The following is a 22,907-nucleotide window of genomic DNA, read 5'->3' on the forward strand; positions in this document are numbered from 1 at the left end:
CTAATATTCGCAACAATCCTGTTTGATAGAAGTATGGTGAAGCACCCCACTGACAATTTTGCTGTTTAATTTTCTGGCGAAAATAGCCGATAGAATCAAACATACAAAGTAATGTTTCGAGCACAAAAGTTTCAAGAAATTGTTGCAGCAAACGAGCTTCGTTGATAAATCGAATGCATTTGAAATTAATGCATCTGAAGAAATTTGTAAAATTAGGGGGATATAATAAGAAGAAGATGAGAAAAGGAGAGAATAGGGCAAATGAGTTATTGAATTACGGATTTTGTAAATATTATATACACGTTTTACTACTACCACAGATATAATTAATATAATAATATAATAATTAATATATAATAAATATATAATAATTAATATAATTAATATATATAATTAATTTAGTGACATATTTACTGCAGCACTGTTTATTATTTTGAAGAAAATAATATTGAAACGAATAAACAGAAGGAAACGTCTGTAGAAAAACATGAAAACACAGTCGATAACTGCAATAGAATACGTAGAAAGCAACAGATGGCGTTATGATCAGCAAAAACGTGCGTTGTAACCTTCGAGTATTTGAACGATGTTATAAATATTTTGCTATATAATAATACTGACAATTATATTACTTGACAAATTGTATCGCACACATATATAGAAATCGCAGTTAAAAAATATTTACGAAATTAGAATTTTTACCAGCTGTGATAACTGTGACCGGTTAACGGTAAAGTTATGGAAATAGAGTAAGTTCGAATCCTGATTACATATACAATTCCAAATGTCGTCTAACTTAAACGTGGTCACGTTACAAAATATTCAACACTCTCTTAAATTTCTCAACTATCCTCACAAATTCATTTAAATCATTATCATTCACGTTCCACATGATCGCTACACATAAAGATAACAACAAATATTTCAAAGATGATAATAAAGCAAATAAATGCAACAGAGTGCTTCAAAGAAATAATCTCTTAATAATAATCTTACACCATTAACTAAAAATATACATTGGCGTTTCGATTTTCGTTCACCACATATTTTGACACTCGCCACTCCGCTACACAATTCAATGTTCTCAAAATATAATTTTCTTGAATTTACATTGATCAAAGACGTTACGGTGATCGCTTCCGAAACTAACGTAGTCCATCAGCACGCCTTCCGATTCGTCAAATACATTTTATTTCGCATTCGAAAAATCAGATCAAGAGCCCCGGAGAACGAAAACACGGGAAATTCCATAGCCGAAGCGTCGTTGTACACGGGAAGGACCTTCGGTATACCTGGATCGTGATCCCTTGATCCGCACCTGGCAGCCATGATCGAGAGAAAGATAGACATAGAAACGATCCAGCCGGCGCGCGGTGGTGTTGGTAACGAGACAGGGCCGTAGAACGCCAGTGCCGCGGCAAAGGTGATTCGACTCGGTGGAGGGAGGGAGACAGCACAATAGCGAGCGCGACGTTCTCCAGAAGAGCCGCAGTCTCGTTCGGTGTGTGTTTATTGGCGGTCGTAGTAGCGCGGGTGGGTTTGTCACGGCGAAGGAGCGGAACGCGTACAGAGAGCCGGTCCCCAACTTAGTGTATGGAAAGGAAAAGCGTGTACATATTTCGTCGGGTTCGAACGCGAGGCGAAAACGAACGGGAATAAATGTGGTAGCCGAGAATGTCTCGTGAGTGAACGGTGTGCAACAAGAGACGCCGTTAAGTGCGGGTGTCCTCGAGCTCGACTGCAGATCTCTAGACCGGTCGACGAAAATGCGGGCGCGATACGTTGTGGCAGGTGAGTGTAAAGGTCCGAAGCGAGAGCTCGCCGTTCGCGCGTCGTTCTTGATCCTTCTTCCTCTATGCCCGCCCGTTGCAAATTCCGCGATCCAGGAGCAAGCACGTGAAACAGATAAATCCATCCGTTCGACCTCGTCGTCGGATCGAACGGTGCGCTACCGATCGATATTCGAATCGTCGATCAACGCGGTGTGTTTCCACTTCGGTCTCCACGGCGGACGAACGTTACACGGTTCGAATATACACGGGGATCTATGGGAACGACGTACCTTCGGTAGCATAGAATTCGTGACAGGTGGGGGGAAGAGGCCGTCTTCCCAAACCGTTCCGCACACCTGATCGTCTCTCTACCTGGAGTACTGTTATATGTCCGTATACACTAGGATCGTCTAAAATAAACGTCGTTCTGCTTCACGGAACACCCGTAATATTCCTGCCAGTGTGTTTCGCGGCGCGTTCCTTTTATTTCCCAGCTGCCGAGGAAGCGTCGTTACCGTTCACGCTGACGAATATTATTAATATTATATGTTAATATTATAAATAAATATATGTTGATATTATGATATATATATTATAGGTTAATATTAATATTAACTTGTGCAATCGCGAAGTTTCTGCGAGATAAAATCAATTTTTCTATTCGAATCGAAGCTTCTCGTTGCGAGTCCGCGCGACTGTAACACGGTTCTTCGTCTTCGACTGTCGGAGCTCTGCTCACCGAATCGCTCGCTGTCATGCATAACGGGCGAAGGAATTAAAACTAGGTATTCGCAAGGATCGATAACGTTAGTGCAACGACCTCCCCGTAGACTCTTGCACGATCGTTCCGCGCTTTGGTCAATGATCGATCTACGCGAAACGGTGGCCAAGAAGAGCGGCCGTGCGACAAAGAAAGTTCTGCGAAAATTAAGACGATGTAATAGAGAGTGCTACTACCCGCACTGTACACTCGCATTCACAAGCCAGAGCAGCGGCAATATCGATCGTTTTAAAATCACATATCTCCTGTTGTTTCACGGCTCTCTTTGACCGCGCTCCCCTTCTGCAGCGAACTGTCGTGTGAAAACTCGACGCATCCAAACCAAGCGGCTTCAGCGCTCTTCGTTCCAATTGCAAAAGCTCTCGGCGCGCGTCGCGTCGGTGCATTGTACACTTTCTTTTCTTACCGTCTCTTCATCCGTACGTGTAATTTCATTCGTGAAAGCCCGCGATAGTAGGCGTCCGTCGTCCCGGGTATACGTCATCGGCAGTGCGGTATCCAACGGACGGCCCGGGCCCGTAAGCATTAGGGTGTCCCATAAGTTCTGTCCTTTTTTTCTGATGCGAAACGATTACACGATATTTGTTGTTTAACCCTCTACGGGCCCATGTAACTTTCAAGTCACAAGATGATATATCCACATTTTACCAAATAGTTTTAGTTTTTTTTTCACAAGATGATGTCTTAATTATACAATGCCTCTGAAATAACCGATAACAATATTGATGACGGTTGGCAGCATCGTCAACCCGAGATGTCAAAATAAATACCTTGCATGTTGTCCGCAGATAGAAACCAACGAACCATCTTGTGTAATTGAGATTATTTGTGCTTTCGTCGGCGTTTACTAAATTAAAAAAAAGCGTATATAGTAGCTCTGGGTCTGTGTATCAATAACAATTTATTTACTTGCATTTCAATAATCATTTTGTTACTATTTGTATACGATTACAGTTTTGTAACTTTCGGGTTACATTGGGATATTGTGGTAGATTCGAGTGTATTTAGGATAATAGTTGTGCTTTCTTCTATTTTCAAATTTATGTATCGAATGCCCCCAAAATATGAATACAAAATCATAGAAAAATAAAAGAGGAATTAGAATTAGACGCATCAGCGGTAATAGATCCGAAGATTCTTCCTTAGATTTTGACAGTGACGATGAATTTAGCACCGAATTATCATCGGATGAGGAAAATTCAGGACCACAAAAAGCTACATATTTGGCAACCAGTTCCAAATGCAATCGTACGTCGATGTTCAACGCCAAATTCAAACTGTTTTATGGAATTTCACGCTTAAGCGTTCGTGCATAGAAGTGGAAATATTGTAAGCCGTTGTTATTTCAAAGTTACAAATTGAATTAATTATAATAAAGTTACTTGAACTGTTAAATATTTTTTTAATGAGCATACATAGGTTTATAATAATAGATTTTCCGTTGCATAAATTTTTTTACATTTAAGAAAGAAATTCGGCCCATAGAGGGTTAATTTATTTAGTTTATTTAATTGATTTATCGAGTTATATATGAACCGTTCTGCTCTATTACCTTCTTCCATCTTTCGGGAAGCCTCGTTATGCCGTCTTTACAAGATCGTTGAGGCTTATTTGCAAAATATATTGATCAAGGTGCGTTTTTATTTCGCTTACGAATTTAAACCGTTTTTCACGGAGAGAATTTTTTTCACGAGAAGAACAAGTAATAATCGGATGGAGCAATGTCTGAGGAGTACGGAGGATGAGGTAGAACGTCTCGATCAAGCTGCAATAATTTTTGTCTTACGACCAACGCAACATGCGGTTTTGCGTCGTCGTGATGAAAATTTGACGGTGTGGAACTTCGAATCGATTCACATATCCCATCTCGATTAAATGCTTATGTACCGTTGTCCTGGGTACGTTAGTGGCATCCGCTATCTCGCGCACGCTATACCGCGGATTTTCAGCGAGCATATCTTTGACGAGGTCCGCATCCGTCGTTGTTGTACGGTCGCTGCGGTCTTCGTCTTCCAAATCATAATTGCCAGCTCTAAATCTCTTAAACCAATCGCGGACTGTCCTAATAATCGTAGAACCATCGCCGTAAACGGTACAAATCTCGTTCGCAGTGTTCTTTGCCCTATCACTTTTTTTTAAAGCAATGAAGCATAACATGCCGCAAATGCTTCTTTTGGCTATCCATATTGAACGGCGTAGAAAAACTGTTATAAGAAACTTTGTCACCAACGAAACGTGCTGTAAAAGAGCTCCGGGATGACTGAAACCGATACCCTGAACAGCCAAGAGGCAAATCTGCGCGTTTATATGTATAAACACAGCCAGTTAGATTCATTAATAGCGCGGCGCGGGAAGAACCTATGGGACACCCTAATACAACGCATCGTGGAGCAGTTTCTAAATTCTTTTACTCTCGATTAATGGTAATTAACCTAAGTGATCCCCGAGATGAACGAGGGCGCCGCGTTAAAAGGCAGTTTTCGTTGCGCGCCTACTCGCGAACGAAAATCCGCAGCGTGAAATCGCGCCGCTGAGCGTGAAGCTGAAAAAAAAAGGAAAAAAATGAAGAAGCCGGCTACAAATTTCCAGGTAAAGGGAAAACGCATTTCGACTCGTCCGGCGCAGGTGGAAGCCACGTCGGTGCATTAACGTTGCGCCCCCCTCGCTCGCTTCACGCTCAGGTGCGTGCCTTGAACGACACACGAGCGCGAGTTTCACATGCACACAATAGTGCAAAACAAGCGTCGAACGGGGGCCTCGCGTTCGCTGTTCGTCGTTCGTCGTTATTATACCTGCCGGCCGATGCGGCGATGCCCTGGGTGTTAAATCTTTCTCCGTTTCGTTCTGTTCGATTCCGTTCCGTTCCGTTCCGGTCCGGTGTTATCGTCAGCGAAAGAGGAGCGGGGTAGATTCTGTAACAGGTGCCCCGTCTTCGTTGACGTAGACGAAAATTCACCGCCGTAAACCGGTAACCGAACACTGCTGAGAGATACAATGCAGCGTGCGCGCGACTGCATGTTTCGTTCTATATCTGTCCCGGTGAGGAAGATCGAAATGATTAGCTTTTTTGAAAAGAGCGTATCGCTTGGGAAGAACGCGCGTGCTTTTACTTGTCCGGTTAACAGGTCGCTTTTACTTGTCCAATTAAAAGCTGTATAGGGTGGCAGTGGGGCCGATCACTGTAGGCCGGGGGTGTCAAACTGAAAAGCTAACTTGGGCCGAATAAACAATGCTTAACTTTAGGTGGGCCGTGCAAAAAAGAAGATCAATGTTCATGGAAAGAAATATTTTTATTTTGACTAGTACATCGTAATAAACATATATTAAGTTAAATTATTGTTTACGTCCTGATACTAAAGTTCAATCTAAATGCGGATTTCTTGCCGCCTCGTATAAGTTATTGTGCACGCAGCTTTATTATCCGCCCGTCGCCACGTGTATATGTAAGGAACATTAGACAAGCGGTGGCCGCTTGCCACATGTAAGCGGAACTCGACGTAGTAATGGCAACAGCTTTTTGCAAATATCTCGGAAGCTAGAATAGATCTGGTTACGGTTCGCAGGAAAAAGTTGCTTAGAATATCGCCCTTATTAACATATTTCAAAGCGCAGATCGGTCAGTGTGTCCAATACACGTATACAGACTCTTCTATCTTTTGTATTGAACATTTTTTATGAACGACGAGCTTTTGGTAGCAGATTTAGAGCAACCGAGAGAAGATACATGTTTTCTTGTACTTACACAATTATCGTGCAATATATAAATTGTGGAATGTATTCAATTTTCTTGATAACATAGGATGTACTCCAAAATAACATGTTACACGTATAATGAACAACAAATTATTGTTGTCACACATACGCTTGTACGTAATATTTCATAGGAAAAATTCATAACGTTTTAATCAAAGGAGGAACAATAACAACTTGACATAAATTAGTGCAGTATATGCGAGTATGATGTAATCGACGCTGTAGACATTGGGGAGAGATTAAATTGAATAATTTTTCGACAAATAAATAAGAAAGTACAAAATTGATTAAGTAACATTCATAAAAGGACACTCGAAAAAAGGATATACGTTGGAACGAAAATGGATAGGAATGGTGTGATTTTATCGTGGACAAGTTGGAACTGAATTTAGTAGATCAATAAATTAGAACAATATATCTCGCATGTGTGAATGATTTTTCTGAATCGATTTTTACCTAATGATTTCACATACTCGCGTATTCGCATGATAATGTGTTAACGAGAGTGACGCTACATTATCCATTATTTTCTTTTCTCTTCAGTTTCCTGACAGGCTTTTATAATAATTATATAGACGTGTTAATTACGTAGAGTATCTCCATTTAATATTAACTGTGTAGAGCAGCTTGTGCAGACGATAAAACCTATGAATAGGCTAGATAAATTCGTAACCTGATCACCGTACCGATGCATTTGTGCATGTATTCATATTTAAATTCAAATTAAGAGAAGAATACGTATTACTTTATCAATTAAGTAATCTCGAAACTTGAAAAATTGCGTTGAACAATTTCGAAGAGTTTGAACTCTGAAAATATTCTCAGCTATAAACAATGTGGATGCACGAACAAATAAAATGCACGCTGTATCTTTGATTTTAGTAATATAATTAAAATTACACGTAGCAATTACGATTGCTGGTGGAAATTGCTATCGAAGTGTTGCAAAACTATTTAACTAAGATTGGTAATTTAACTAATTGAACTAACTGTAATATTTGACTAATATTGATAATTTATTTGAAAGTCTTCGAAATTGTTTAGGATATGTATACAAAAATTTATGCATTATATATTGAAATTTATATTTTATCGACATTCAAATTACTTCATTTCGAAACATCGAATGATTCTCTACAATTTTAGAGATCTGTTACATTTAAAATTAAATGTAAATGTAGATAAAAGAAGAAAATCAAACACCCTATATTGAACACATAAGTTAACAAAAAAACTAAATTTAAGGAAATATTTGGTTTAGAAAATATTGTTGCATCTTCTTGTTTCCCTTTTTGTATCCTTTTTAATCTAATACTTAGAGCGCAACTGCGTAACAAATAAACCTAGAGGGTCAATTGGTTTCTTTTCGAAAGTTTGAAGTTGCCCTCCGACATTCCCTGAATTTATGGCTTCTGTGTTGTTTATCTGACGAAAAAAGATTATCTTCACGTAACTCGCTATCTACAGTCCTGTTATTGATTTACTTGAACAATATGAAGTGCTATAAAGTCGGTGCTTCATAATTCCAGCAGAATATTTTTCAACTTACATATCTCAGAGATCAAGATTGCTGAACCATTTTCATGAAACGATTTTATCATCACTAAACCCCGGATTTAATGCATTTGTGACAAAACGCCGTGCAAAGCAGTATATTTTATAATTTCTATTTAAAGCTATTTTTATCAAAATAATTGAAGAACGTCTTTCGATAATTTTTGATAAAAATTATGTTCTATGTTCTCTATGCGACCACTCCTCGACCTTTGCTATAGTTATCGCGAAATTAATTCGGTAAATTGTATAATACAAAATATCAACAATAAACATATAAAACTTTACATATAAAACATCGATTAACAAAAATGATTTGTCGCGCTGTGCAGCAATTTCATCGTTAATCGCCGACAAATTGTACCTTTTTTCATTCGTTCGGAGTACCGATGACAACAACGAATTCTTCATAACCGGAGTTTCCCCTAAGAGAAATCGTTCTCCGTCTTTCAAAAGAAACACGCTTGTTTCTTCTGCGTGTAACGAATCTTTCGAAATTTCTCGGCAATTCTTTCGCGGGTACCGTTCGGAAAGGAATCCGCCGCGTATCTTTTTTCCCCCGAAGAGTTTTCAAGCTGACGCGCGCACTGTTCAGTAATTTCAACTGTTCGATTCCTCTTTCAGCGTTACGTGCTTTCGACGAGTTCGCAACATAGACATTCCAGAAGATTGCATTTTTTCAGGACCGCCGATGCGTGGCGGGAGGGTGGAACGAGCGTGGCGTCGACGCAGGCTATAGTTGTTTTATTTCCGCGGCGCATTCATATCGCGTTCAGCTTTTTGTCGCAGCGTCGCCGGTAACAATTACAACCGAATAAGACACGCTGGAATAAATCATGACGGCTGCGCGATAATAAAAATGTCGGAACGGATAAATACCGTTTTCCGCTTCGACAGACCATCGCGCAATGCGCGTTCCGACGTATAATTTAATTCCCGCACAATTTTTCTACTCGTTCCGAACGTTACGATTCTTTTCTTTTTGTTGAAATCGAAGTACGTTACAATCCTCGCGAAATTGGATTTATTCTCTGTTCCGTTCATCTTTACCGATTTCAACAAGAAATATACATCAGGTCACGTGTTCTGTATTGTTGCGTCGTTATTTGGTCGGTTGTGCTTTCTCGAAAAATAGTTTTTGCAAATTTTGCATCGTTCGAAATCTTTCCCCACGATTTGAATAAAATGATTTGATCTCGTGCATATATTTATATATTAATATTATATAATTAATATTATAAAATAATATTATATTATATTAATATCATAAAATAATATTACATTATATTATTATAAATTCATATTATATATTTATATATTAATATATATTAATTAAAATGTCGACATTATTTGCAATTTTCCATTCTTCCTTAAGTCGTCTTATTAAGTTGGAAATATTATAATAGTATTTCCAAACTCTTCAAAGATTTTCGCGGTTTTGTATTTGATCTGCTTATTTCATAAATGCATAAAATCCGTAGTCTATTGGTAACAATAATATGTACAACTTAGAATATAAATTGTCTGCATTATTTGCAAAATGCAGAGACATAAACATTCTCTGCATGAACAATGCCTCTATAATTTTCTATTTAATCGATTCATCTTCGTCATTGCATAAAACCCGCGATCTATTTTCATGAGACATTAAGAAAAGAAAATACAAATTTAGTAAAATTTATTCGTGCAATTTCGAAAGATCCATATCTCCTTTCTACGTATGATAACTCGTCTATTTTGCATTTCGCTTTTATTTTTGTGCACGTTTCAAGACTTGTCACAAAATTACCGAAACATTGATAAGATTAATGTTTAAATTGATTTAACATTAATGGAAGGACAAGTATTTTGTAAACAATCTAATGAAGAAATACTACACACGTGTATCCTTACTCTGGATGACACACATTACACATTTACTCATGCCGCTCTCGTATCGTTATCTTAACTAATTAAGGATGATGATACCAATCCTATTACTACCGCTAACATAATGTCTAGAATGTTGTGCAGCAGCAAACTTACATTCCTCTAACGGTAGGTTTGATTAACTTTACTATACTTAACTGTATTGCCCATTACTTCCTGGACGCTTTGGCTTCTTTATGCGCTTTGTACGAGGCAAACCGCTTCCTCCCCTCTTATTATGCTAGGAACAATTTTTCTCGTATTCCTTGTTTCTCGCTCTACAAACGTTGCCAACGTAGACAATTACAAATGAGAAACGATCATTTTATCGAACGATAATATCGCCAGAGCTGTGTAATATTTATAGAGAAAATATTTGAAATAGTATTTTCAATAATAGATTGTTTGCAATACAAATAAAATAGTGCTTCAAGGAGGACATAAAATGCACGAAAATAGATATTTTATTTCAATAATTTCTAAAACATAAAAGTTTTTATTTGAATAACATCAAACGTAAAAACAAATGAAATTTATTGTCTTTTTAAAATGTAGAGGAAAAACGCTTCGTTTATTTTAGATTACCAAAATAAATTTTGCAGTATGATTTAGTAAAGTAAAATTATTTTATTCGTTGAAATAAATCAGCGAAGTGGTTAATTATGTTATAAATATTAAATTCGGACACTAAAATTCTGTATTCTTATTGCAAAGTGAATTTCACGAATAAATAGTACAACATAATGTTATATTATGATTATAAATAACATTATGATTATAAATAATGATATTAATAATTTCGATGAATTTCAATGTTTATTATCAAACATCATACATGATAGCGATCGGGGAATATTGACGCGAGTATAATATTTATATCGTTTGTTTGGTTAACGGTTGACGTATTTACATGGAAATCAAATAAAAAGATACTTTCGTTTTTCTTTTTTTTTTAAATGAAAAGCTAACAACTTGCTCTAAATCAAATATGAATAGAAGCTGCTGTCAACTTGTTTGTTTATACATGCTTGTTTCCCCGTTCTACCTTAATTACAGTTTTAGAGTGCCAGCGAAGTAAAAAATTGATATAGGGAAAGGTTCTAGCAAAACGAAAATATTTTTATTTCTGTTGAGAAAATATTATTTATATAAAATCAAAATTTATATAATATAATAATAATAGAAATGGAAGAAATCGCAAACTGGAAATTTGGATAGCTCGTAACTCTTAAACAATTTCGAGAAATGATAACTTAATCCCCGAGATCGAGGTACAAAAATGATGGCAAAAGGCGTGGAATGGCCGTGCAACGTAATTTTCCTAAAGGCTGTAGACAATGGAAAGTGAAATTACATTTCATTCATAAACGTGGCATGGTCTACGTGTCTTGTGGAACGATAACTGCGATTAGAAATGCGTTTTATCAGAAACCATTCACCGATGCGTTTCGAACTCACATTTTCCACTTTATGATTCATGGGAACGGATGACGCGGGCATGACTGAAAAACTAACAAATTCACTGTAAATTTTCCGTCACAATGTTATCTAAGTTTTTAAAACTTTCTCCTTCGTTCTGTAGCGTTTCGCAAGTAAATTCAAGCATAGTGGAAAATGCGCTTTTATTGTAAGAATTCAAGCTGTGTATATTATATATGTATGTAATATACATATGTAGTTAGTAAAAGAGGATAAATTATTTGATGACTAGGCTTAACGTCAACAGAATTAAAAAATATCATTATATTATTTGTAACTCGTTCAAATTATCAAGAAAAGAAACCAAAGTGTTTCTTGTAATTGGCAAAAAAGTTTTTTATTCTGTCGTAGAGATTTATACGACAATTGTATTAACATTGTATTCTATTATTGATGCATTAATCATAAATAGGTATTTATATAACAATGAAACAAGTACTGTTAACATGGATTTTTCTATAACTAGGAAAAATCATTAGAACTATCATATAACAAATAAATAAGTACTGTTAATATGGATTTTTCTACGACAACAATCATTTACCTCGGCTAGAATCGCATTCTAGCGATTACTGTACGTCGCTCGGACACGTTGCTGGTTGGAAGACCATTGAATTCCACCGAAGATGTCAACAGGGCATGTTTCTTTATCGTTCAAAGAATTTTTTCAGTTTCGACGGCCACATCTGTGTAAATGCCGTAAAAGTCGTCTCGTGAAGTATCCAACAGACGGACAGATCTGGTTACTATCAAGAGTCAAGTTAGGAGAACATTTTTGAATAGAGCTTGTGTCCCACAGAAGGTTTTCTTTAAAAGAGCTCGCAGAGTGCGGGACGCTGTTAAGAGGCCGTTCCCAAGGGCCATATGCCGCGTTCGGCATTATTGTCTCTTTCTCATTTTCCTGCGTCTGCTTAGCATGATGCCTAATCGTATTTTCCGCTGGCCGGAAATGCGGGAAGTAAAAGAATTTTCAGAATTTTCACGCAATTTTATTATATTTTTGCAACGCAATCATTTTTTCGAACCATTCAAATAGCATACAAAATATTTGTTGCGCCCTCAAAATTAGGGGAGATATTTAGGTGACCTTATTTAGGCGGAACATCCTGTATTCATTATACATAGATTATACGTATACTATACTATTATACTATATATATATTATACTATATCGTATTATACTATATCGTAATATACTATATTAAAGAGCAGTCAATACTATTATTTGCGATAATCAAACTGAACTATTTGAATCTTAAACACACAAATCGCTACATATCTAACGTTTATTTAGTTCGCAATTACGATCGTGATATCACGTGATCTATAACCGGCATCGATTAGATAATTATTATCGATACTACAATGCTATGAATCGTTATTAATAATTAGATTGATATTTTCATATCAATTGCAAGCAGTAGTAACAAAAGTAGAATGTTATTTCTGTTTGAGATAATTTTAATTGACCGAAGATTATATCTTGGCATTCTTAATTTCATCCGATCTCCATACCACACCATTGCCATAAATGTTAATAAAATCTTATTAATAATATAAGAGTTTACCGTTAGAGGAAATTAATGTAGAAAACAGACGATTCACATAAACGCAACGTATGCGTACGCGCGGCGTAAAACATACATATGTATGTAATTGTACATTTTTGCATATCCTGTCGAACATAAATATGCAAAAGAGAGAATGCAGAATGAAAAATATATTTTTCACATTCTGAATTCATAAAACTCGCCTCTGTGGATAGGCTATATTATTTTATCTGCTTTATATTTGCTTTCTATAGAAATATGAATTCGTTATCCGTGGAAACATTACTAATCCGTAATAATGTTATTGTTACCAACATAAAAGATTCAGTTCAAATATATATGCATGTAAGATGGTATAGTACAAAATTATGATCGAATATTTTATGTGAACAATTATTTTATAGCGTGGTAAATTACTTTTACAATAGAAAAAAAAGTGCAGACAAAAGTTGCTTGATTCCAAGGGACGCATTATATAATGTCAATAATTTTCTTATAGGTAGAGGCGTAGAGGACACATACATAGACGTCAAACTTGTTTTTTTTTAAATATTTTTACATTGTATTTTCTCCATTAGATTTCGTGAAATTGTATTATTACTTGATTTTATTCAATTTGCAATTAGCGCGTGTAAGAATACGTGACACACACGCACAACGTTAAAAATTTACGGAGTTTATAAATAGTAGGAACAGTTGGATAATTTTTGTTGCTTGTATAATCGTTCGAAGGAAACGAAGAGAAATCTAACAGAGTGCATAATCCGACAGAGTCCGCTCTTCTATGCTCTTTGTTCACGTTAATCGCGCGTTCGTTGGATCGTTAGCGAAAGATGGATTTTATGCTTGACAAATGCTCACGCTGCTGAAGTTAGCAATCCCATACGCCAGTCTGATCCGATTAATTAAATAATTTACTCGCGACAGTAATTATGTGCGCCTCACGTGGTCCGTCGAGATAAACCAGTATTATACACGGCTATATACAGTGACTCCGAAAATAACATCAAGTTTCAATATCTCATTTTAACCGGGAAACGATGCAATTACAATTGAACAAAATTACACATTTTTTAATTGAACAAAATTATGCGATTGCAAATTAATTTTAGAAAATTATCGATGTAAAATCTCAGCATTTCAATTGCGCTTACGTTCGTTATCATGCTCTGGGCATTATTTTTATGCAACATGGTTCAGATCTTGCCAATGAAGTGTTAAAATTGTGTGACAATAGGAACGACAAAATTATTATTAAAATATTATTAACAAAAAAGATATAAAATCTCTGGAAAGTCCAGTATACCGTGTCTTCGTTTTAATCGTGCGATGAAATCAGATCTAAAATAATTCGTACCCTTAACTAGACCTTGCTATTTGATTAGGGTGTCGGCTTCGTTATTCTTCGTCTAACTTGTGCAAATTTTAAAATGTAATAATAATAATAAAACTAATAATTTAGTTACAAAAAGCGAATAGTTTCTTCGAAAAGAGAAAAGTTACTTTTCTTCTGCAATTTTTTTGGGGGGAAGGAACGCAGCAATGTTAACGATTATTATATCCTCGCAAGAAATGTAAAGTGCGAAACTTTTCCTAATTAAGAATTTTTGAAACTTCCCCGGAAAGTTTTCGCCACAGTATCGTTTGCTGGAAGTTCTCGCCCGCAAATATTTGATGCTCTCGAGTCGCGGTGCAATTTAAATTTAACTAATAAACTATTGGCAGTTTTGAATTTTCAATTTCCATTCGGCTTTCTACTAAATTTCGAACGTTTCCCGCGCATTATACGATCGTACAACAAGTATTCCTTTCCTCTTTGTGCCGCGGAAAACTTTGAAAAACTACGGTGTTTCAAACGTGATTTGCAACGCTGCTAAACTGTGTGTGTGTACAGTGCCCCTCAAAAGTGTTCGTACACCTTTTAAAACGCGATAACTTTTTTGGAACTGGACTAAATGACTTGAATTTGTTTTCACTTAGTCCGGTTTTAAAAAAAGTTATTTATGTTTTAAAAGGTGTACGAACACTTTTGTGGGGAACTGTACCTGTCACGAAGAAACGGCAAGATCATCTGTTGCTCCGAAAATACTCGCCAAAATATATAAACTCGGTTAATATAATAATACGAAGTCAGAATTCGCGACCTAGATTAAGAAGCGATTTAAATAATCGTTTAACAGTAACAATAATAATTATTGTTGAATGACGGATCCTTTGGTCGAAAATATAGCTGAGTATGTATATAAATTACCTCTCATCACCCGATAGTAACATAATTTTGGGACACCCCATATAGTTCAAAAACAAGTATAATTTGATTAGAGAAAGGTTCATAATTTTTGTGATAATGGTAATGTCCCGTTCAATATGTGTCCAATTTATTTATATTTATCTTTGTGTTTGAATTTATTTTTATTTATATTTGTGCTTCAATTTATTTTTGTGTTTCAATTTATTTTCATTCATTTTTACGTTTCAATTTCTTTTTATTTCTTTTTGTGTCTCAATTTGTTTATATTTATTTTTGTATTTCAATTTATTTTTATTTATTTTTGTGTTTCAATTTATTGAGAACTATGCGCACAGTTAGGATAGAAAGCAGCGCGTCTATTACGAATTCGATTATTCGATTGATACAGATTCAAAGCGAACGGATACAAGAGAAACCTAATCATACGATCGAACGCATGAACCGGAAATAGAAATCCGAATCTTTCGCTTGCCTGACTGCTTTGACCACTGTCTGGATCGCTGACTATTCTTTTTGACATTCACATGGTGTAAACGCAAACACACAAAATGGCTACTGTGTGTCACGCTCTATCGCTTACGCTTGTTTGAGGATCTCCTGGCGTGCAGAACTGCGATCCGGTATTGCAAATTGGCAAAAACTTGCCTTTGTTCGTCTGCATCGTGTTTTCTGTCGTCTATCTGCGAGAATCATGCTAAATTGCTAGTTTCGACGACTAAATGTTTTTAAACGTGAAATAATAATGAACCAAAAATAATTGAACACAGATAATCATAATAATCAATTATGATTATAATAATTATATATTATATTAAATAATATTATATATCATTATTATTTAATAATAATATTATTTTTATAATTAATTTTTATTTTTTCTATATAATAATATTATTATATTATATATAATATATAGTAGTATATAGTATTATATTATATATAATAATATTATATAATAATATAATAATTATATTATATTAAATAATTATTTAACCTCTTGGTTAATTTATATAATATTATACTTATTAATTGTCAAAGTATGTTATCGTATAATCGATATATTGTTGATTGCAACGTTGTTATACGTTCCGTCGTCTTCGTTATGAATTGTTCAAATATCTTTCATTGACATTTCGTAAAGAATGATGAATTACATAAAATTACATATTAATTTCGACGATTCTTTTAAACACGAAATAACGATGGTAACGATGACAATTACGTGTCGATGTATAAAATACACGTGACTGATAACGATTACAAAATATTACTGCCACTTCTGTTGCATGATTGGACGCTACAGGAATGATATTATATCACTGATATCGATCGACAAAGGAGATATCGATTTCCGTGACCTGTAACGCCATAACCGGCCGTAATTTTTTTTGGTCTCACCCCGTATATATTGCTCGGCTACGTGTCGCAATTGTACGCGAACGATCTCCGCATTGTATATACGCGACGCACGATGCAATTTCCATCGGCGAAGTCGACCGTCCGGTCGTGGAATGTTATAGATAATGTGCAGAAAATTTCATTGCAACTCCGACGTCAAAGCGACGCGTTCGCTTTAATCGGACGCGGTGCTGCCGTTTTGCTTTGATAGCTACTTCTGTGACAAGCTTTCGCTTATAGACACACATAGGAATTACTGTAATCCCGGAGAGAATACATATTCACCGTATATGTTTTTCTTTCACTGAACAATCTGATTTCGACGACTATCAACGCTAAAACTGCCGAACAATAAGCATTGATCATTTGAATTTATAATAATGACAATGTTGTGTTTATTCGGATTATTATAACTAGACTGCCGATTTTATGAATTTATGGAAAAAAACATAGTGTAGATGACATAGAGAACCTTGAAGGTAGAGAGAGAGAGAGAGAGAGAGAGAGAGAGAGATTTTAAGTATATTATTTTATTAGTAGATTACATATTTAATCTACTATTGTTATAATCATCTATTATTATATTATTTTATTAGTAGATTTTAAGTATATTATTTATTGTTTTAAGTATATTATTACAACTGTAATACAGTTTTTTCCGCTTTTTAATTGCAACTACTTTCTATTAATGGCAAACCAATGAATTTTAAATCAAGCCACGTAAAATTAACGAAGCTGAAAATTTGGGAAATATAGATGTCCAATTTTATCGTGTGTTATTATTACAAAATAATTGTTACGTATTAAAATGATATTCTTGTAAAACAGTACAACAACGAAAGCAAAAGAAAATCAGATACACGACTAACAATACCATGAGAAATCATTTTTCGCTAATAGCGGAAGATTTCTCGAGCGTCTTCGAACGATTCAGCATAAAATGAATGTCAAAGTTCGAGGCAGACACAGTGTGAATCGAGTTTACGATGATCGTTTCATGCATCTATCTATCTGGACATGAAATTTCATTGAATGGTATTCACAAACGAAGTCTGCCCGCGAAACTATCGGTTTTCCGAGTGAAACGTATCAAGGCTGTTCCATAAACGTCATGGAAAGTTCACCTAGGGTTTCGGTTGGAATGGGTGCCATTCCACCAAACAATATGATGACGCATACTCGCACGCACACACGCGCGAATACCATCTTTAAGCCTTGAAAGGGTTGCATTTGCACATCTTTGGTTCAATTCGAGAGATACCTTTTTCTTAAAATCTTAACCGTTGATAATCACTTTTCATTAATCTATTAAATTTCGTATCAACGTATATACAAGGTGTCCGATCATAAATGTCCAAGCATGTGCGCAGTAATGTTATTAATTAATAACAATTAATAATCCCATTAAAAAGCTTCCCACATGTTATTCTACATTATTGAATTTTGTTGTCATTATCGCTGTATCTTTCTTCGAATTTTCATACAACGTAGCTAAAATTTGAGGAACGTTTTTTTTTATCTGACAGAGAAGTTACTCACGGTAAGGTGAGTTTCAATCTGATTTCAATCTACACTTTTTCCTACTTTCTTACCGAGAATAGAGAATCGTATCTAGATGATTCTCTTACACGCATATACAGCGAGTCACGCAGCAACTGCTAGCAATCAATAATACGTTGTTAGTTTTATCCTGTATAACAATGCGCGAGAAAAATGTTGAAATGTTTAAAATGTTTGGAGAGTAAAACCTGTGTAATAAATAAATAATAATAACAATAATAATAATAACAATAAATATAATAAATAACAATAATTAACCCTTTGCACTCTAGTGGTGACTCTGAGGCACTACTAAACTTTGTTACATCACCTTCCAAGATAATTTTGATATTAACAAAACGTACATTTTAAAAAATTGTTAAGAGAAGAATTGTTGCGCGAGTCCCAAGAGTCAATTTCATATGCATAAAATGCATTTTCTCATAGAAAATAGAAATACTATAAGTTAGAAAAATGATTTTATATTTTCCGTTAAAACAGCTTAACCCTTGCAAAGGGTTAAGATTGAAAATCGCTCATTTTCCGGATCCACGGGGCAAGCCTATCGAATAAAAATACTAAGCGAACGCAACCTCTCGAATCATGCGATTCGCGCGGATTGGTGTTTTATCAACAAGCCGTAATGCTACTCGATAAAATCTGGCACAGGGTTCTGCGCAAGAAAAACTGATACAAGGCTGCACCAGGAATATTTGTTCGTTTTTAGCGATTCTTGTTTCTCGTTTGCTCTGAAACGCACACACAAAAAAAAATTAAATAGATTGATCTCGGTTTTCCGGCCACGTGGACGTTGTTAACCGGCGCGAGAGTAGTTCTACCGCAAGCATTGCTCCGGTTTAACACGGTTAAATCTTAGAACCAGTTTTTCCAGCAGCTAGAAAAATTGAAGCCACAATGAGTCACGGCGCGAGATGCCATGCCGTCCCGGGTATATCCTGTGGCTTATCTAAATGCACAGATGCGAAACGCGTTTACATCTGAAAAGGGTGTTTTAAGGTAAACGGTAAGGGCCCCGGGAATTCCTTGGGCCCGATAACGCTGAATTCAACAGTCGCTTCTATAGGGATTGTTTTATATCGTGTTCCGTAAGGCACATCCCGGCTGGTGCAGCTTCTCAGGGAAGTAATTCGACGTGCAAGAGCTCGTAAACACGACCCATTTAAACAGTTTCGCGGTTATACTTACGTTTCTGGAATTTTCGGTATTGACGAATTTTGTTAGTTAATATAATATAACATAATATAATATAATATAATATAATATAATATAATATAATATAATATAATATAGTATAATATAATACAGTATAATTCAATATAATACAATATAACATAATATAATGCAATGCAATACAATACAATATAATGTACTATAATATAATAGAATATAATATATGCCAAAGGTATAATAGAAATAGGCTAGAATAAAATTGTAAACGTAAAAGAAGAAAAAGAGAAAAAGAACATGAAAAAGATACATAAATTAATAGAGATGTATGTGGTATCATAGACTTTTTGAATCACTCGAATTAATTAATTTCACCGGATCGTTTGAAATGGGTCACCCCGTGTACAGAATGTCGTTATACGTAGTGTTAAATAAAGAAGAAAACAAGGAAAACAGAAAGCACCGAAAATAGTGGCCGAATTAAGAAGTTATTGTGTTCCAAGTAGAACACTTGTTGATTATATGTATGTTAATGCGGCCGTGCTTATTCACGATATCACCATAATCCGTTCGAATCCGTAGGACCGAAACGAACGAACAATCAACGACAAGGCGCAACCGTTACAGTTTCTCGCATGGTTCATTACAGAACGATTTCGTGCCCCGGCAATATAAAGCAGCCCCTCGAAGTCGACATTTGAAAACCACCGCGACGCGGCGCCGCTCGTGTGCGTGTACACAAAACGGCTCCTCCCCCCTCCTCTTCTCGTTTTCACGTCACTCCCCGCTCAAGTATCGCACTCATCGTCGGAGCGCGTCCTCTTTCCCTAGACTCTAGGAGTATCCTTCCTGGGATCGACGCCTGTCCTGCGGAGGCGTCGTCGCCCTCGGCGCATGAAAGAATCGCTCCAACGCGACGGCTCTCATCGTCGCCGCTCTGCATTTCTCTCTCTCTCTCTCTCTCTCTCTGTCTGCCTCTCACCCTCTCCCCCCCCTCTCTCTCCCTCCCTCCCTCCCTCCCTCCCTCCATCTCTCTCCCCCTCTCTCTCCTATTCCTTTCTTTTTTGCCTCCTTTTTCTCTTTTTTATATTCTCTCTTTCTCTCGGGTTTCCTCTCTTCTCTCTCTCTCTCTCTCTCTTGATTTCCCTCTGTTCCACTTTCTGTTAATTTGCTGATAATGTACGTTCCAACCGATTTCGATGATTTTGAAATATGCTACAAATCTCAACATTTTAAACAATAAATAAACTTTCTCTCTTTCTCTTTCCCTTTATCTCTTTCTCTCTTTCTCTTTGTCTTTGACTTTCTCTCTTTCTCTCTCTTTCACTTTCACTTTCTCTCTTTCCCTCATTCCCTTTCTCCCTTTCTATCTCTTTCTATTTCTCTTTTTCTCTTTCTCTTCCTCTCTTTCTTTTTCTTTCTCTTTCTCCCTTTTTCTGTTTCTCTTCCTCTCTTTTTCTTTCTGTTTCTCTTTCCCTCATTCTCTTTCCCTTTCTCCCTTTCTATCTCTTTCTATTTCTCTCTTTCTCTTTCTCTCTTTCTTTCTCTTTTTCTTTCTTTCTCTTTCTCTTCTCTTCTCTCTCTGTCTCTCTTCTCATTTTTCTCTCTCTTTATTCCACTCTCTTTTCCATCTCCCTCTCTCTCTCTCTTTCTCTCTCTCTCTCTCTCTCTCTCTCTCTCTCATATCTTCCCTTTTTTCGAAACGTGCCGTCGTAAAAAGTGAAGCGGAAAACAATGCCGCGCGTCACACACGCGTGTACATCCGATGTATTATTCGAATACGCGCGCGGATCCGGCCGTGTTAGACCGCACTCTCTCGTCGTCGGCTGGCACAAATCTCAGCGTTCATGATACGGACGGCCTTCTCTGGCAGGCTTCTTCGTTAAAATATTTGGCACTCTATCAGATCCGTCGGCGGGGTGCATGGTTAAAAAATGAGCTACCGCGGAGAGAGGTTTTCCGCGTTTGAACCCGTCCGGCGAACGAACGCGCGGGGGCTTTTTATCGAATTTCGGGGGATGAAAGCACTTCACTGCGGACATCAATTTTCATTTCCATTAATTCCACTTGAAAGTGATTTTCGAAGAGGGCAGAGTGACAACGACCTCCCGGTTACGCGTTCGTGACGTTTAAACGAAGCTTTTTTTTTGCTGGTTTGCGGCTTTGTTCCTGCGAATTCGCGGGTTTTATTTGTGCAAATAAACGGTTTTATTGTTATTTATTTTCAATGTATATCCAAGGCTGTATGCAGGCTGTATTACAATCTTTCGTCTTTTATACTGAAAATTAATCTTTTTGTAGATCATATTCTCTCTGTTTTTTCAAATGGAATTAATCTTTCCGGAGATTCTATTCATTATTTTGCAAATCCAATTCTTACTGATAAAATTGACCTGTTCTCAGATCATTAAATTAGTCGTGTTTCGTTCAATTCTTAAATTTAACATGAGTTCGTATAGCTATTTATAAAATAATAAAAATTGCATTAGAAATAATTAATCTTTGTTAATGATCGATTATTATTTATAAAATGCCATTCGATTTTTAAATATAATATAGACTTTATTTATTTCCAAAAAGAAATTTCCATTTATTTCATTTCCAAAATGTTGATTATATGATGTACAAAAGGATTAATTTTAAGTTTTTATGTAAGTTAATTAAGCCAAGTTTTTATTTAAGTGACTAATACATTAAGTATTAATGTGAAGTGCAAACTCTGGAAGATAAATTAACAGAAAATTCGAGGACAATTGGAGGCAAAGACCTGGAATTCCAGCAAAAATTATCGTTCAAAATAGGAGCTATAAAGCAACAACCCCTCCCCCTCTTTGAAACACTACAACTTTTGTATTTAACAATTTTCAATTGGATGCATCATTTAAAAGTTATTTGAGATGTGCAAGTTATACGACTCATCCTTTATTCAACAATTTAAACTATGGCATGTGGTGTATAATATGATATCCGATAAATGTCCTTAAAACTGATTGAAGAATGCAGAAAATGTAGATGCAATGTCGCTCGTGACACGCGCAAGGGGTGAGATAGGTGACGTCACACAGCGGCGAACAGTGATATGAGCAATGAAAAAGAAATTTTAAAAATCCACTGCACGGTTTTTCAAGGTCGCGAAGTCGTCCAGGACGCGTTTAGAAAAGAAAGAACAAGAATATCAAAAAAATGCTATAAAACGCGTTAAGTCAGAAAACTTTATTTTTCCGAGAAAGACGCGCGTAAATCACGCGGACCCGTGCGTCAACTCGCGATAGGTGCGCGACTGTGTAATTTATTCGAACGTAGTCTATACGTTAATGTGCAAAAAAAGAAACCGAGAAACGGGTATAACTTCACGGTCACGACCCCGATGCACATATACGCGCGATTACGCTGTTCCCTCGTCGAGGCTTCTTCGGTCGGGCAACGTTTTCACGGGTCGTTGTCGTGGCTTCGGGTCGGTCACTGATCCACAGCGATGATCCAGAGAAGCCGTGGCAAAAGTTTATACCGTTACGAAAGGGAGATGTCGTGCAGCGAATATACGCAGAACTGGCCGAGACGTGCTCCCGAGACGTCGCGCAGAACCGGAAGCTCTAGCAACGCGCCGCTCGTTCCGAGTTACACCGAAAGACGATAATAAATCATTCGTAGCCTTTGCTCGAAATGATTATCATTCGCTTCAAATGATTTACTCTTTCTTCAAGTTTTACAATTATTCTGCCGTTTTCGGGAAA

General features: G+C 36.4%; 1 protein-coding gene across 3 annotated transcripts in view; it reads left to right on the forward strand.

Moving 5' to 3' along the window:
• The first annotated feature begins 1,381 nt into the window (after positions 1–1,381).
• crb (cell polarity complex component crumbs) overlaps positions 1,382–22,907 on the forward strand; it is a 69,539-nt gene continuing 48,013 nt past the window's right edge. For 2 of the 3 annotated variants that reach the window (XM_076524664.1, XM_076524665.1), the window contains exon 1: positions 1,382–1,791. In XM_076524664.1, coding sequence (XP_076380779.1) covers positions 1,767–1,791 — 25 coding nt within the window. In that variant the 5' untranslated portion in view covers positions 1,382–1,766. The remainder of the gene's footprint in view (positions 1,792–22,907) is intronic. The other variant, XM_076524666.1, reaches the window with a different exon arrangement.

This window comes from Megalopta genalis, chromosome 9 (assembly GCF_051020955.1).
Source record: "Megalopta genalis isolate 19385.01 chromosome 9, iyMegGena1_principal, whole genome shotgun sequence".
Classification (NCBI taxonomy): Eukaryota; Metazoa; Arthropoda; class Insecta; order Hymenoptera; family Halictidae; genus Megalopta; species Megalopta genalis.